Here is a 16,028-nt window from a genome sequence, read left to right as displayed (position 1 = left end):
ACTACTGAAATCTTTCCAGGTCATCTATAAAATAAGAAATCTGGGTTCCTTTCTAATCTATCATTCCTAATTTGAAGTCCCAGAACTTAAAAAAAAAAAAGTTTTGATAATTGACTTTTTTTTTAACAAAACATATACATGGGTAATTTTTTAAACATTGACCCTTGCAAAACCTGTTCCAAATTTTCTCCTCCTTCCCCCCACCTCCTCCCCTAGATGGCAGGTAGTCCAATACATGTTAAATGTTAAAAATATATGTTAAATCTAATAGGATAACCGACTTTCAACATATAATTCAACAAACATTTATCAAGCGCTTACTATGTACCTGGCACTGTTCCGAGCACTGGAGAAACAAAAGGAAGCCAAAGGTAGTCCTAACCCTGCATTACAAACCAATGGGGGAGCCATTATAATATTAATAAATATAAAGCAACCTATATAATTCTAGAAACATTTATCAATCACCTGTTATTTAAGCACTGGGGATAAAAAAAAAAGGGGGGGGAGGCAAAAAACAGCTGTCCTCAAGAAATTTACATCAAATGGAGATGACACCAAGAAAACATACATGTTAAGCATCCTAAAGGATGGATAGGAAATGATTAAGAGGAAATACACTGGTTATCTCATGAATATTTTATGCATTAAAAGCAGGGATCCAAGGCGCAATAAAAAGAAAAAAGGGAAGAATCCCGAAGATTTTTCCATTTCTACATGGAAAGCATGTTTTCCTCACGTGTCCAAGAGCCAGAGATTCGCCCATCCTCGCAAATCCCTCCCTCATAACGTCTGGGATGAGTGGAACGAGGCAGGCGCATGCGCAGCATCCTGCACAGAGGTCGGATCGTGGAGGAGAAAAGCTGAGTCTTGGCACATGCGCAGGAGGAGTGAAAGGAGCCAGTCCGGAACATGCGCACGACAGACTGAAAGGGGCCAGTCCGGAACATGCGCACGACAGACTGAAAGGGGCCAGTCCGGAACATGCGCACGACAGACTGAAAGGGGCCAGTCCGGAACATGCGCATGCCGGCCTCTGCTGGCAGAGGGAAGTGGAAGGAGAAGGGGTCCGGTCCTTCGTCGATGTCAGTTCCTGGAGAGCCAGGCCCAGGAAGCCGCTTCCGTTGTCTTTAAATTTCTCCCGGAAGTGGAGTGTCACGGGACAGGCTCCCTCGGGGCTTCCTGAGAGAGCGGGAGGGGTCAGCAGTCATGTGACCGCGGGTTGGAGAGGAAGCGGCGGCGGCAGTCGGAGCTACCTGCGGCCCGGGACTGCTGCGGCCTCGGCAGCCTGAGCTCGGTAGGTTTCGTGGCTTTTTGGGCGCGGGGAGGGGGCGGGGCGGTCCGAGGGTCCGGCTCTGAGGTGACGGCAGGAGGTGACCCTGTCTCCCCCATCCTAGTCCTCACCTCGGGACTTTCTCTTGCAGGTGTGGGGACCGTCCCAGCGGGAGGAAGGGGTTCATCATGGCGGATGTGAGTGAGATACCCCCCCCCCACCCCCACCCCCACCCCCAGCTGGGAAGAGGGCGGGAGGGCAGCGGGGCCGGGATGGAGTTGGGGGTGGGGTAGGAGGGGAAGACCTGGGGAATCTTGCAGTCACTTGAGATGGTCTGACTAAGGTCACAGCTGGTGAGGAGCAGTCAGTCAGTATTAGACGCCACTCACTCCGGGAGGCTCTGGCAGTTTCGGAACAAGGCAGGAAGGAGGAAGCTTTGTTCCAGAGCCGCCTTCCAGAATTTCCCTTTTATTTGCTCGCTCTGAGCAGATTTGACAGAACATGACCCGTTGGAGACCAGACCCAGTTTTCCTTGATGTCCTAAAACTTTGTCGTGCTCACCGCCTCCCTCCCCAATTCAGTGACATAACAGCGTGCTGCGGTGGGCTTCTTAAGTCCCTCATAATCTGGTCCCTTCCAGTCTTGGGTTTTCCCACTTGCCCAACTTTCTGATGCATCCCACTCCAACCTAGGGCATTTTCACTGACTGACATCTCCCCTCCCCCCGCCCTTTCCCGGAATGCTCTCTTGTTTTCCCCACCCCCTGGCTTGCTTCCTTTTTCTTTTCTTTTTTTATTTATTTAATAGCCTTTTATTTACAGGTTATATGTATGGGTAACTTTACAGCATTAACAATTGCCAAACCTCTTCTTCCAATTTTTCCCCTCCTTCCCCCCACCCCCTCCCCTAGATGGCAGGATGACCAGTAGATGTTAAATACATTAAAATATAACTTAGATACACAATAAGTATACATGACCAAAACGTTATTTTGCTGAACAAAAAGAATCAGACTCTGAATTATTGTACAATTAGCTTGTGAAGGAAATCAAAAATGCAGGTGGGCATAAATATAGGGATTGGGAATTCAATGTAATGGTTTTTAGTCATCTCCCAGAGTTCTTTCTCTGGGCGTAGCTGGTTCAGTTCATTACTGCTCCATTGGAAATGATTTGGTTGATCTCATTGCTGAAGATGGCCAGGACCATCAGAACTGGTCATCATATAGTATTGTTGTTGAAGTATATAATGATCTCCTGGTCCTGCTCATTTCACTCAGCATCAGTTCGTGTAAGTCTCTCCAGGCCTTTCTGAAATCATCCTGTTGGTCATTTCTTACAGAACAATAATATTCCATAATATTCATATACCACAATTTATTCAGCCATTCTCCAACTGATGGGCATCCATTCAGTTTCCAGTTTCTGGCCACTACAAAAAGGGCTGCCACAAACATTCGTGCATATACAGATCCCTTTCCCTTCTTTAAAATCTCTTTGGGATATAAGCCCAGTAGAGACACTGCTGGATCAAAGGGTATGCACAGTTTGATAACTTTTTGGGCATAGTTCCAAATTGCTCTCCAGAATGGTTGGATGTATTCACAATTCCACCAACAATGTATTAGTGTCCCTGTTTTCCCACATCCCTTCCAACATTCTGCATTATCTTTCCCTGTCGATTCTACTGGCTTCCTTCCTTAAAATCCTATCTTCTACAAGACTTTCCTGATGCCCTTAATATCATTCTTCTTAAATCATTTTCTTAGTTTATCCCATCTTATAACTTGTTTGTATGGAGCGGTTTGCATATTGTCTCCCTCATTAGATTGAGGGGTACTTAGTTGAGTGCCCAGCACTGATTAATAAATCTTAGTTAATGTGTTTTGGTATTTTTGTATCCCATCTATCTAGCACAGTACTCTGCATAGTGAGTGCTTTAAAAAGTGTATGTTGCTTGATTAACTGTAGAAATCTCTACCTCTAAATCCAATGTTCTTTACATTACAACACCGTTCTTCCTTTCATTCTTTGTTATTCTTCAGCGTCCACCACTTCAATAAGGAACATAGCATATGTTGGTTATTAGAACTATTATTAGGAAACAGAGGTCTCCAAAAAGCCACACCTTCCTCTTAAAAATCAGTGGACATTTATTTTTTTACCATCTAGTTATTTGCCAGAAAGGAATTGGGGATAAAAAAGCAAACAGAGCTTTGTGCTCTGTCAGCACAGAGATTATTCTGTTGGAAGTAGAACTTGAGTTTTTGCCATATGATTCAGACCTTTGAGCTAGTCAAATTCAAAGTAGTCATTGTAAAGGTGTGCTGGACTTAGAGTCAGGAATACCTTAGACCTAGAGCAGCTAGTGGCAAAGTAAGTGGAGTACTGGGCTTAGAGTCAGGAATTCTCAACTTCCCCAGTTCATATCTGCCCTCAGACTTTCCATCTATATGACCCTGGGCAAGTCACTTAATCCTGTTTGCTTCAGTATGAGGCCATGAGCTGGAAAAAGAAATGGCAAGGCAATTCAGTACCTTTGTCAAGAAAACCCAAATGAGGTCATGAAGAAGAATTGGATACTACTGAAACAACTGACTAGCTGTGTGACTCAGCAAGTTCCTTACGTCTGTGTAGTTTAGTTTTATCAAAAAAAAAAAAAAAATGACAGTAATAATTTCCAGCACATAGGTTGGTTGTAAGGAGAGCTTTCTTGATATTTGACCTGAAAATTCTCTTCCACCCCAAATCCATGATTCTGTGAATGGTGTATAAAATGTAAGCTATTGGAGCCATTAGTTCTTAATTCTAGGGGGATGTGATTGTAAACTGAAGGTAGGGATTTTGTATTTTCCCACAGTACTCTGCATTTATGAGGTATTTAATGATGATGTATGGTAGAGTTGTATTAGCATAAAGTTCCAATGAACTGAGTTCAGGAATTGTTCACTCCTGTGGGAGGCATAAGAATGGGGTTTGAATTCGAACTAGCTTTGGGAGATTCTGGTGAGGGAAGCCTATGAGATGCTATTCAACTCAGATTTGAGGAGCTTCCTGTTTGAAGCTTTATTTCCCCCTTGTGACATCTTTATATTTCCTTTTCTAGGATTTGAAGAGATTCCTCTACAAAAAGTTACCAAGGTAAAGGATCAGTAATAATGTCACCCAGAATTCTGAATCATAAAGTCTCTCTTTATTGCCACTTTAAAAATATCACATTTGTTTCACTTTTAAACTCACCTATACCAGGTTATTTTCCTTGTGGTATTATACCAGGGGTCCTCAAACTACGGCCCATGGGCCAGATGCAGCAGCTGAGGACGTTTATCCCCCTCACCCAGGGCTATGAAATTTCTTTATTTAAAGGCCCACAAAACAAAGTTTTTGCTTTTACTATAGTCCGGCCCTCCAACAATCTGAGGGACAGTGAACTGGCCCCTATTTAAAAAGTTTGAGGACTCCTGAATATACTATCAGCCAAGCCTTTTTGCTTTTACAGTATACTACATTTGAGTTTTTCCACTAATGAAAAAAATTTGAATGTCTAGCTTTTGAGAAATATACTTTCTTTTCAAATACACTTTACCTATGCACACGTTTTTAAAAATAGGATATAGAGAACATATCTGGGAATTCCGAGGCAAGGAAGCTCCTTTTATCAGTGCATATTGGTACCTCCTCTGTAACTTAAAGCCTTAGAGCATTATCTGAGAAGTTTAAGTAACTTGTTCAGTGTCACACAGCTAGTACATGCGACAGGTGGGTCTTCTGAGCTCTGAAACCAGCTCCCTATACAAAGCCACCGTTAAAAATAATTTCAGAAAGTTCTTGAGAATTAAAACTGAACTATGTGGTAGCTAGATCTATCTGGCTATCTGTAATATCTACTGGTTCTTGAGAGGTAGGGAGAAAATGTTACAAGACAACACATCTCATTGGGGAGAGGGGGAAGAATACATATGTATGTAGAACATACATATATAAATACATGCAATATAATCTAAAATAATTGTATAATGATAGAATATATAATGATATTCTGATTTCATTCTCATACCAGATCAAAAAGTAGTTTCTATCTGATTTTAATTTGTTAATATACATATACAGGTGTATATATATATATATTTTTTTTTTTTTTTCTTTTTTCCTAAGTCACTTTAGGCTTTTGGGGATCCTGATCTTAGTGGTTTCTGTTTCTATTTGAGTTTGACACCACCATTTTTAATGTGTCCCTTAACATTGTATAGAAGGGTATCCAAGTTGTCAACCAAACATCATTTAATCTTCATCTGGCTCATTTTTTTTTCCCAGATGTGTGTATCTCTGGCATTCTTCAATGAATTTTATTTGTCCAAATCTTGCTTGGTAATGGGTTACAGTTTACTCAGTCCACCATGCACTTTTACAGTGCTTTTTGGATGACTCTAATGGTCTGTAACTTGTAGGTTTAATATTTATATTAGAGTAAAAGGACATCTAGATGGTATCATGGATTAAACTTGGAGTCCTGTTTTATACACTAGCAATATGTAACCTTTGTTCAGTTTCCTCATGTAAGAATGAGGACATTAAAGGTGCCTTTCTCTCAGAGTTTGTAAAAGGACCAAATGAGGTAATATTTGTAAAGTGCTTTACGAACCTTAAAATGCTATATGAATACTAGCTATTATTACTACATTAAGTTGAGTTCTTTGGCGGGGATAAAGCCTCCCTTTATTCTTGCTTTATTTCAAAATCATCTGGCATATTACTAAAAGTCAAGAAAAATGTATCCTTGCTTCATGGCTCAGCTACAACTTGGAATCTTGGACAGTCATTCATATATTAATTGGATTTTTTTTTTTTTTAAAGAATCTGCTTCCGGTGATACAGAAACTTAGAAACTTGGCATTCTTTTTATTTTTTTAATAATTTAAAAAATAAATCTAGACAGATCATTCTTCCATTTGATTAGCTAACCACTAACCTCTTCATAAGGGAATATTAGAGGACAGTTAGTTGGTGCAGTGGCCTGGGGTCAGGAAGACCCATCTTCCTGAGTTCAAATTCAGCTTCAGATACTTACTAGTTGTGTGATCCTGAGCCAAGTAACTTAACCCTGTCTGCTTCAGTTTTCTTATCTGTAAGATGAACTGGAGAAGGAATTGGCAATCCATTCCTTTAGCTCTGCCAAGAAAACCTTAAATTAGGCTATGACATGTCTGTAACAACTGAACAAAAAAACAAGTATTTTTATATGTTTCTAGGACAGATCACTGAGTCATCATTAAGGAGACTGAGTTTTTGTTCAGTCAGCCCTGTGTAACTTTGTCTAGACCTTTTTCTCGTGGAGAAAACAATAGAGTTTGATCATTGGAACATTTTTGGACCTGAAAACCCCATAGGCTGGTCTGGGTCGTAAAGGGAGGTTAAAAAAAACTTTGAAGAAAAATAGGAGAAATAATGTGTTCTTAATAGAAAAATAGCCACGTGCATGTTTTTCTACATAGTTTTAATGCTATTCCTTTCATATTTAATATTTTTGAACCAAATTTTGCAAGGAAATAATGTCCAACTTTTTTTCTCATGGAGTGGATATTTTGGCATTGTGTGCAACATTAGGGTTTTATGGACTATGCTCAAGCAAAATTTTAAATGACATCTTGTCTCTTAACATTCATTGATCTCTTATCTCAGCCAGTGGTTCCCATTGTGTGTGCCCTCTAAGGCCATAGAGTTACAGCAAAGTTCACAAATTCATGATATCTATTATTTATGGCTATAAAAGAATAAGCTAACTCCTTCCTGATTTTTGCTGGACTTCTTAAGGTTTTCTAAAATTCAATAAATAAAATTTTTCTAAAAACCTGATCTCTCCCTTAGCTCCCAACCCCCAGTCCCATATATATTTTGAAAGGCAGCTAAGGAATACTAGAGTTCTGGGCCTGAGATCAGGAAGATCTGAATTCAGAAGTGGCCTCAGACACCTATGACCCTGGGAAAGTCATCAAACCTATTTCAACTTCAGTTTCTTCAGCTGTTAAAAAAAAAAAAAAGAAAGAAAGAAAGAAAAAGAAAAAGGAGGGGGAGAAATAATAATAGCACTCAGCATTCTTCCCAGCCCTTCTCCCTACTTTCCCTCTCTACCTCCCCTCCCCTCAAGATAATTGCAAAGCACTTAGCACAATACCTGGCACATCATAGGTCAGTTAAATAAATAAAATGTTTGGTGCCATGTGCTTTGAATTGTACCAGTAATAGTGATGAGTTTATGCTATCCAATCAGTGTGGTTCTCGCCTTCTCTTCCTTATGAGTGGTCTAATTTAAGACTATTTTAATGCAACAGAAGATAGTTGAAAGCTAATGAATTCTAATAGGTTTTGGTATAGTGATCTTCTGTAATTAGCATTTGTAGATTATATATGTAAATATTGAATTTTAACAATCTTATTCTTTATAATGTTTAATCCCACATAAGTTTTTAAAGGTTGTTTCTTCCTTGACAGTTTTTCAAGGATTCTCTCTGCCTAAAGTATAGGTCATTATTATTCCTTATGTTCCTACATGACATGACTGATGGTTTTGATAAACCCAATCATAGGTGCAAAATTTCCTGTTTGACCAGTGTCTTTCTTCCACAAATAGCCTTTTGCTTATGATCACTTCCAATATTTTAAAACTGGCAGCATTATGAACTATATGATGAAGACTTTTTGGTCCAAAGAAAATCTGGACCATAATTGTGATTTTGTTGATTTAAGAAACTTGTCTCTGGAAGAAATGGAAGTGCCCCATCTTCTCTTCCTTTTCTCCTGTTTCCCTGCCTTACCTCCCAGTGTACCCTGGGGTTCCAGATTCTGCTTTCTGCTGCATCATTATTATTTCCATACCTTCCCATCACCCCTACAATTGAACTCATGTTATCTCCCTAGTTAGAGTTTAAGCTCCTTGAGAACAGATTGTCAAAGTGTTTGACATACATTGAGCACTTAATAAAGGCTTTTTCATTCAGTAAATCAAATTGGCATTCATCTCTAATTTATAATGTGCCTGGGGGCACTGAGAGGAAATTTGATTTGCCCATGGTCATATGGTTTGAATCAGAGGCAGGACCTGATTCCAGAGCTTTGATCTAGCCCACCACGCTGCCTCTCCCATTATATAGTGTTACTTTATTTTTTAAAATGGTCCATATACTGGCACTTAGGAGTCTTTGGAGGAGTGAAAGTTATCTCTAAGGCATCTTTTAGATGGCATCCTTGGTTCTGTCTGAATTTGGTCGAGACTTGGGGTTCCTAGAGAAGGAGGTAGTACTAAAACAAGTCAAGGAGGAAGAGCCTTGAAGACGTAATACATGTCTTCATAATGGGTGTATTTGTTTTGTTTTGGTCCATAGTTAGCTTTATTGACTCAGGGTGAAAAGTTCTTAAGCAAGGGGCCATAAAAAGAGTGATAGCTTTGGATTTTGAGAATTTGGGTATGATTCCAGCTCCACAACTCTATACCCATGTTGTCCATCTCTACCTTTATATTATTTTGTTAATATAGTTTATAGTTATCTACACAAGCATATCTATCCATCTCTTGCCTCCTATAACTGTAACGGAGAACAGTCACAGCACTTCATGTTCAGTGAAATTGAATATGTAATAGGAGTTTTATGACTTCACTGATTGACCTATTTCCTCATTTAAAATTAAGTATTAGCTTTATCGACAACACTTGGATTTGGCCAATTTTAAGAATCTAATTGTATTTGCTATAATTGTTAGACTTAGGTGTCCTGAGTTTTGTTAAATATTGTGAGAACAGAATATACTGGTTGTGTATGATTTTAATTTATAGAATGCTATAATATCAGGCACTGGGTAGCTGCAATATGGGTGTGGAAAGGCAGTAACACATAATAGGGAAGTATGAGAGATTGAGAGTGAAGTTTGTCAGAAAAATGCATGCTCAGAAGTGAAAATAACCTGGTCAGTTGTAGAAAATAACCACACCTAATGTGAACTTGGGGGAGACTCAGGATAAGTATGGTATAGGCAAGTCTGGGCCAGCATCTACATGGTTGAAAGCAATGTCTGAATCCATGAGATCTTAAGTTTAATGTATAAGGATGGGGGTGGGGGGAGAGGGAGAGAGAAGTTGAAAGGGGGAAGAAGAGAAGGGGGAGTGTGTGTGTGTTAACTTTAACCTCACATTTTGAGAAAATTTAGTATAATGTGTTATTTTATTTCTCTAGTGTTGAAGGTCTTCATGCCATTGTAGTCTCAGACAGGGATGGAGTACCTGTTATCAAAGGTAACAATGAATTGTGGAAGTGGACATTTTATTTTCAACTTTGTCCAAAAAATTAACAGGTTTTATTCAATGTGGGTGATGAAGGGAAAATCAAGAAGCTATTTCAGTAAATGAAAGAACCTTGTTCTTGGACTTTAAGAAGACATTTGTTTTTGAGATATTGTCAAGGCAATCTGTTTAAAACAGCTGTTGGGGCCTGTAGTTTATCATGTGAGGTATTTCATGTAACCAGATTTTCCCCCCAAAGGTCAGGTTCCCCATTAAAGGCAGTTATTGATGTATATAATATGATGTCAGTAAATCTAAATTATTAGAGCCATGTATATAATTCACTACTTAAACTTTTAATAAGATGGAAAAAAGCCTTCAAAGACAAAGTACTTGCTTTTGTTTCATAGTTCCCTTTAATATAGACATTTAATAAATGTTGAATCAAAATCTAGTGGTTTATATTCCCAATTCATGCCTGTAAAGAAAAGTTAATTTTAAAAATTCATTTCTTCCCTTTTCTTCCTCCTTTCTGAAAATTACATATACTTAGAATTTTTTTAATGTAGTGAAACTTGAGTTAACCAGAACCCAGGCAACAACAATTCTTAATGAAAATTTTATTTTTGTATTCCACTTTCAGGAGAAAAGGCAAATTACAGGAAAACAAGCTTATAATAGAGATTTATATAAAAAGAAACTTCTAAGATCACTATTTATTCAGCCCAATTACCTAGTTACTTGTGCTGTTTACATATTATAATATTGTGTGATGAAAATTGATATTAAGAATGATGATTCAGGGGGCAGCTAGGTGGCACGGTGGATATAGCACCAGCCCTGAAGTCAGGAGGACCTGAGTTCATATGTGGCCTCAGATACTTAACACTTCTTGGCTGTGTGATTTTAGGCAAGTCACTTAACCCCAGTTGCCTGGTGGGGGGGGAGAGAGGGAAGGAGTGATGACTCAGACACTGCACAATCCTTAGTCATCAGGGACAGCTTAATTTGTTTTCATTATATTACTCTATAGATCTTATATATAAGTGGAAATAAAGCCTTTTTAGCCTTTTTATTTTTGACTACAACATACTCCTTAAGCATTTTAATTTATTTAAATCTTATTGTGTATACTTAGAATATGCAGATATTCTTTATAAATGTTTTGCTGTGAAATCCCAGGAAAGATTTCAGCATTCTTTTTCAGTTATTTATGGGCTCTGAGCATGTGGTTAACTAGGACTCTCTTTCTCCTCTACCTGATAAAACCATGAAATTCTTTTAAATATATGCAGAATTCTCTTTGCATTTAAAACATGCATACCCCAATGCATTTGAGAAAGAGATTATTATTTATGGGCATATGAGGAAGAAGGTGTTGTTTGTTTTGCTCCGTTTGCTATTAACCTGATTTCTCCTATAAGCTCTTCACAGCCTTTATTAAAAGCATGCTGTCTTTTTCCAGTGGCAAATGATAATGCTCCAGAGCATGCTTTGAGACCTGGTTTCCTGTCTACATTTGCCCTTGCAACAGACCAGGGCAGCAAACTTGGACTTTCAAAAAATAAAAGTATCATTTGCTACTACAACACATACCAAGTAAGTACCTAAATATTGAAACTTATTTGATTGGAACTATCATTACAAATCTTTTTTTCTTAATTAATTAGGCTCACTTTATTATAGTGAGTAATAATTCTTTACATAGCCTTTAACTCAATTACAGATAAGTCATTTTATAGTGAAAATTGATTGGTAAGGAAAACCATTTAAAAAGATTTGATAGTCTACCTAATAAGAAATGTAAGGTCAATTCAGGTCACTTACTTCCAGCAGATGGTCCCCGTAGCTAATTAGCTGTGAGTCACTGAAATGATCTTTTCATTCAATGTCTTTATTTTTCACAACTAAAGACTTTATCTTGAAAATCTAATGGTAACTGTTATGCAAATTTGAATTGGCAGTTTTTGCATTATTTTAATTTTGTTAATAAAATAACATGCTAAAAATCATGTTATTTCATTTACAGAAGCAATTAATCAATCATTAACTTTTTTTTTAAGTCAGACATGAACATATATTTGTAAAGAAATAAAGCTTAGTATCGTCAGAGTTAGAAAAGCTCCATCTTGTACATTGAAAAGGGAGGTGTTTCCTCAGAAGTGGGTAAATCCTCAAAAATATACACAGTTTTGTGGTTACAAGGAGTAACCCATTGAAATTATTTAATTAAGGAAACAAATTTACTGTTACGGTTATTCATAGAATCATATCATGTTAGACATGTTTGCTCATTTTAAAATTAATGGGTAAGTAAAACATAAAGGCATTTCATTTTCATTTTGGAATATAAAATGCTATGCTCTTATTTCTCTAAAACAATAATTTCTCTCCCTCTTCCCCCCCTTTTTTAAAAGGTAGTCCAATTCAATCGGTTACCATTGGTGGTGAGTTTCATAGCAAGCAGCAGTGCTAATACTGGTATGTTTTCAATATTTTAAATATATTTTTATATTATTGAAAGATTGTACTTGTACTTGACATTCCATTTCTATCCAGAATTTGAAGTAGTCTGTGTACTGGATATGCTACATCCTTGTCTTTATGCTTTGTTTGCCTTTCATTTGTTAAATGAAATAATTTATTGAATTTAACGAAATTTATTTTGTTTAAATAAATTTTGTACAGAGCACTTTGATGTATATTTGTGTATATATGTATACATATATATGTACATATTGTATATATATGTATATATGTGTATATATGTATATACACACACACACACACACACACACACACACTTCTAGAGAGAGGATTTTTTTCCCCAGTTTTACATGTGGTACCTTTGGAACCAGAGATATTTTCCACAACATTTAGTCACCTCAAAACAGGTTACTTCTTCCAACTTTCACCCTGGTGTTTTTACCACTTTTTTTTAATTAATCAACAGTTAAGTATATTCTAAAAATTTTTACAATTCATTTAGTTATGGACTACTATAATCCAAGATCCAGCCTAACTAAGTTTGAAGAAGCTTATTTATTACCAAGGTGGCCACAGGGTGATGAATTTTTCAGCCACAACAATTCTTGAAACCATCTATTGAAATTATAGGGGAGTTTGTTTATAATTATAGATATCATATTAGTCAACATTTTTATAGTGCTTTAAAGTTTACAGAGCACTTTGATTCCCACAACTACTCAGTAACTCAACATTTCACAGATGAGGAAATGAAGGCTGACAGAGTAAGTGACTTGCCTAGCTTCACACAATAAGGGTGTGAAGCAGGATTTAAACTTGGCTTTGACTGATTTTCCAAGTGCATGGGGAGCATATGCAGGATGTCCCTGTCTGCCTGCATGAAAGTTACAAGTTTTTTAATTTGCTTCTATTACTATTCCAACTTGATTGAAGCTTCTTTTAGGAGGTCTTGCACAATCTGAAATGTTTCTTTTCCTTGGCTTATCACCTCTAAGCATTCCATGTTTTTTGATGAATGGTAAAAGAATCTGGAGGAAAATTTTATGGACACCCGGGAGATATAGTTAATATAGAGAAGTCCTTAGATACTTTAGATACTTATTGTAAAAACAAAATAGCTAATAGCCTTCAGATTCTGAATCCATCCAACACTGGTGGTGGTGGTGGTTTTAATGTTAAGTTTAGTTATTCTTAGGAAAATTTAGAATCCTTATATATACATATATGCTCTAAAATAGGAAAACTTTTAACCATATCCTTGGGTAACATAATGTGACCTCGTTAATTTAGAGTAATGACAAAAGTATCCCAACTATTTTTTCATATAATTAAAAAATTAAATCTTTATCTTCAAACATTTTTTTTAACATATAAATACAATATGAAGTAGATATTAGCAAAAAGGTCACTTAATGAGAAAACTTAAAATTAAGAGACTTCATTGGTGGTAGGTATTCTCTCTGACTAAATTTTAATCCTCCTACATCATAGTTAATTATCCTGAATTTCTCTTATCTCTATCTTCCTCCCTTCCCTCAACAAAATTGACTTGACAACTAGCCTTTCCAGACTCTTCTGAATTGAGCCTCAGCACAATCTGTCAAATCTTTTATGGTATCATTTTAACTTACAAGAGCTGTGACTCACTGGTATAAATTTAGGGAATCCACTAGGTGCAACAGTTACATTGATGCATTGGAGCTTAGATCCTTAGATGGAAGTATCCTTAAATTTGATGTTTTTTATTTGAAAAAAAAAACGCTTTTGATTTGATTTTTCAACTGTAACAATATAAAATAGAAATGTATTTCAAAAGGGATAGGATTATTTCATGCTATTCTTAATTAAGAGAAATATTTGTTCCTCTCAACAGTGAAAAGTCTAAAACAATTAAATTTGTATCTTGGAACATACTCTTAAGTAATTCAAGTTTTTTCTTTGTTTTCACCCAAATTGCCTTATAGCTTTTTGAAAATTATCTTTTTTCTTTTCTTTTTTTTTTTTTTTGGATGTAGGACTGATTGTCAGCCTAGAAAAGGAACTTGCTCCATTATTTGAAGAGTTGAGACAGGTCGTGGAAGGTTCTTAATCTGACTGTGGCTGACCCTGGCCATGTTGTGATCCCAGTGAGTTCAGTCCAGCAACCTTGAACTTCATCAAGTAATGTGACTCTACACATTCAGAAAAGACAACTTGCCCCAAGTTAGACTGAAGAAGAAGATCGTATTTATTATTTCTAAATTGATGGACTGTTGTGTTGAGTTTTAGGCTCAATTCTTCCATAGTATGATTTCTGGGGAGACCACTAAAATGGTTCAGTATCTATCACAGCTCCCATGGAGTTTAGCTTAGCTACCATTAAGGGATGAGATTCTTATCCAGTGGATCAGAATCAAAATGTTCCCGTGATCCACATGAGCCACCTAAAGCTCCCATTGTGTATAATACATACAGGCCTGCAGTAGGTAGGCCCTGCTCTGTATATGCTATTGCTTTATTGTGAATAATAGAGAACTTATTTTTATGTGTGCCATGTTGTATGTCTGCACTGAGAGGAAAATAGCCTCTAACAGCAGTAATAAACCAGTACAATCACTAACTATCCCTGTTTATATTATTGTGAGGTAGAAATTTAAGAAAGCATTACTAATTGGTATTTCTCTTTAAAGTGTATATCTAAAAAGAAATCTGTTGTTTTGGATTTGCTTTTACATTCAGTTATCAATAACCAATCAGTATTTTGATGTTTTTCTCTTTGTGCAATTTAAGTGTGAAATCAATATCAAAGCTTTGGTTTGTGACATTTATATGAATACCATAATACAACAGTTCATTTTACTTTTCCTAAATATAAGGGTCTAAATAAAGTAGTATTTTGTAAAAGTATAGCTTGACTACTTAGTCATATAGTATTGGGTGGGGGAAGGGGCAGGAGCTGAATGAGGCCCACACATAAGGATAAGAAGATCCTCCAAAGGATAAGGAGTTTATAAAATAGTGACAGAACCATGAGTCCAATTGGTCTAGCAAGAGGTGATGAGGACTTGAACTAGTGTGGTTGTGCTGGATCCATGGGACCTGAGGAGATTATGAGTGGCTCTGGAGTACATCCAGCTATAGAGGATCAGACCAGAATAAGGAGATTTGAGAGGGATTGTTCACATGTAGGAAAAGAGCAGTGTCCAAAAAAAAAAACCTGAGGTAGGCCAAGTATCTAAAAGATACTTAGACTAAGGGGCATCTCAGAGGCTGAGAAAGGTGGTTCATAACTCATTCTGCCTTAAGAGATGGAGAGGAGGGTTCCTCCTTACTGAATACTGGCCAGCACATTAATTCACAAGACTCCCCACATATGAGGCTACAATGTAAAGGAGTCAGTGCAGAATAAGGGACCAAACAGTGCATTCTTAAGTTTGGGAAGGCTTCACATAAACTGAGTTGAAGAAAGGGAAGCTTATCAAAATAGAAATTAGGAGTGGAAAGAAGGGAAGTTCATTCTAAATGTGAGGGGAGAGTATGAGAGGCATGGAGACAGGAAAGAACAAAAATGGGAGAGAAGAGTGCGCCTCTTGTTCTAACTTTAAAGAGCTGGGGTCACTATGCTACCATGAGATGTTGGAGCTGGACTTTTTAAGCTACTTAAGAGTTAACAGTGTTCATTTAGGGGAGTTGGTTTGCACTATCTGAATTACTATAACATTCTACATAGTGATAAACCTGTTTTTAGGATACTTTAAGAAAAGTATATAGAATGTTTTATCTTTGCTATCTTTGATTCTATAAATGGGAAAATATTCTCTTTCATATTTTTAAATAAGATGCATGTAATAGTATACATATATGTGTGTATATGTACATATATACATATATGTGCATAATTTATATATACATATAGTCAAAGTAATTTAAGTTTTAGTAAGCTTAAATTGCTCTTAAGATTTTTGAGGTGTCCTGTAAATAGACTTAGATATTTACAAATAACAAGTACCACTTAATC

General features: G+C 37.0%; 1 protein-coding gene across 1 annotated transcript; it reads left to right on the top strand.

The window, feature by feature from the left end:
* Window positions 1–1,132: 1,132 nt before the first annotated feature.
* On the top strand, window positions 1,133–14,914 carry LAMTOR3 (late endosomal/lysosomal adaptor, MAPK and MTOR activator 3). The gene is made up of 7 exons (XM_012552029.3): window positions 1,133–1,297; window positions 1,425–1,470; window positions 4,379–4,413; window positions 9,498–9,556; window positions 11,010–11,143; window positions 11,962–12,025; window positions 14,047–14,914. The coding sequence occupies exons 2-7, from the start codon at window positions 1,462–1,464 to the stop codon at window positions 14,118–14,120; spliced, it is 375 nt and encodes a 124-aa protein (XP_012407483.1). The 5' UTR covers window positions 1,133–1,297; window positions 1,425–1,461; the 3' UTR covers window positions 14,121–14,914.
* The last annotated feature ends 1,114 nt before the right edge of the window (window positions 14,915–16,028 follow it).

The sequence above is a fragment of the Sarcophilus harrisii genome, chromosome 6, assembly GCF_902635505.1.
Source record: "Sarcophilus harrisii chromosome 6, mSarHar1.11, whole genome shotgun sequence".
Lineage (NCBI taxonomy): Eukaryota > Metazoa > Chordata > Mammalia > Dasyuromorphia > Dasyuridae > Sarcophilus > Sarcophilus harrisii.
This window is presented reverse-complemented; position numbering and strand designations above follow the sequence as displayed.

What these genes read in the sequence shown, in the direction of transcription:
- LAMTOR3 (XM_012552029.3), top strand. An exon ending in CTCTACAAAAAGTTACCAAG is followed by an intron (nt 4,414 to 9,497) that starts GTAAAGGATCAG and finishes TTATTTCTCTAG; the next exon opens with TGTTGAAGGTCTTCATGCCA. An exon ending in GCTACTACAACACATACCAA is followed by an intron (nt 11,144 to 11,961) that starts GTAAGTACCTAA and finishes CTTTTTTAAAAG; the next exon opens with GTAGTCCAATTCAATCGGTT.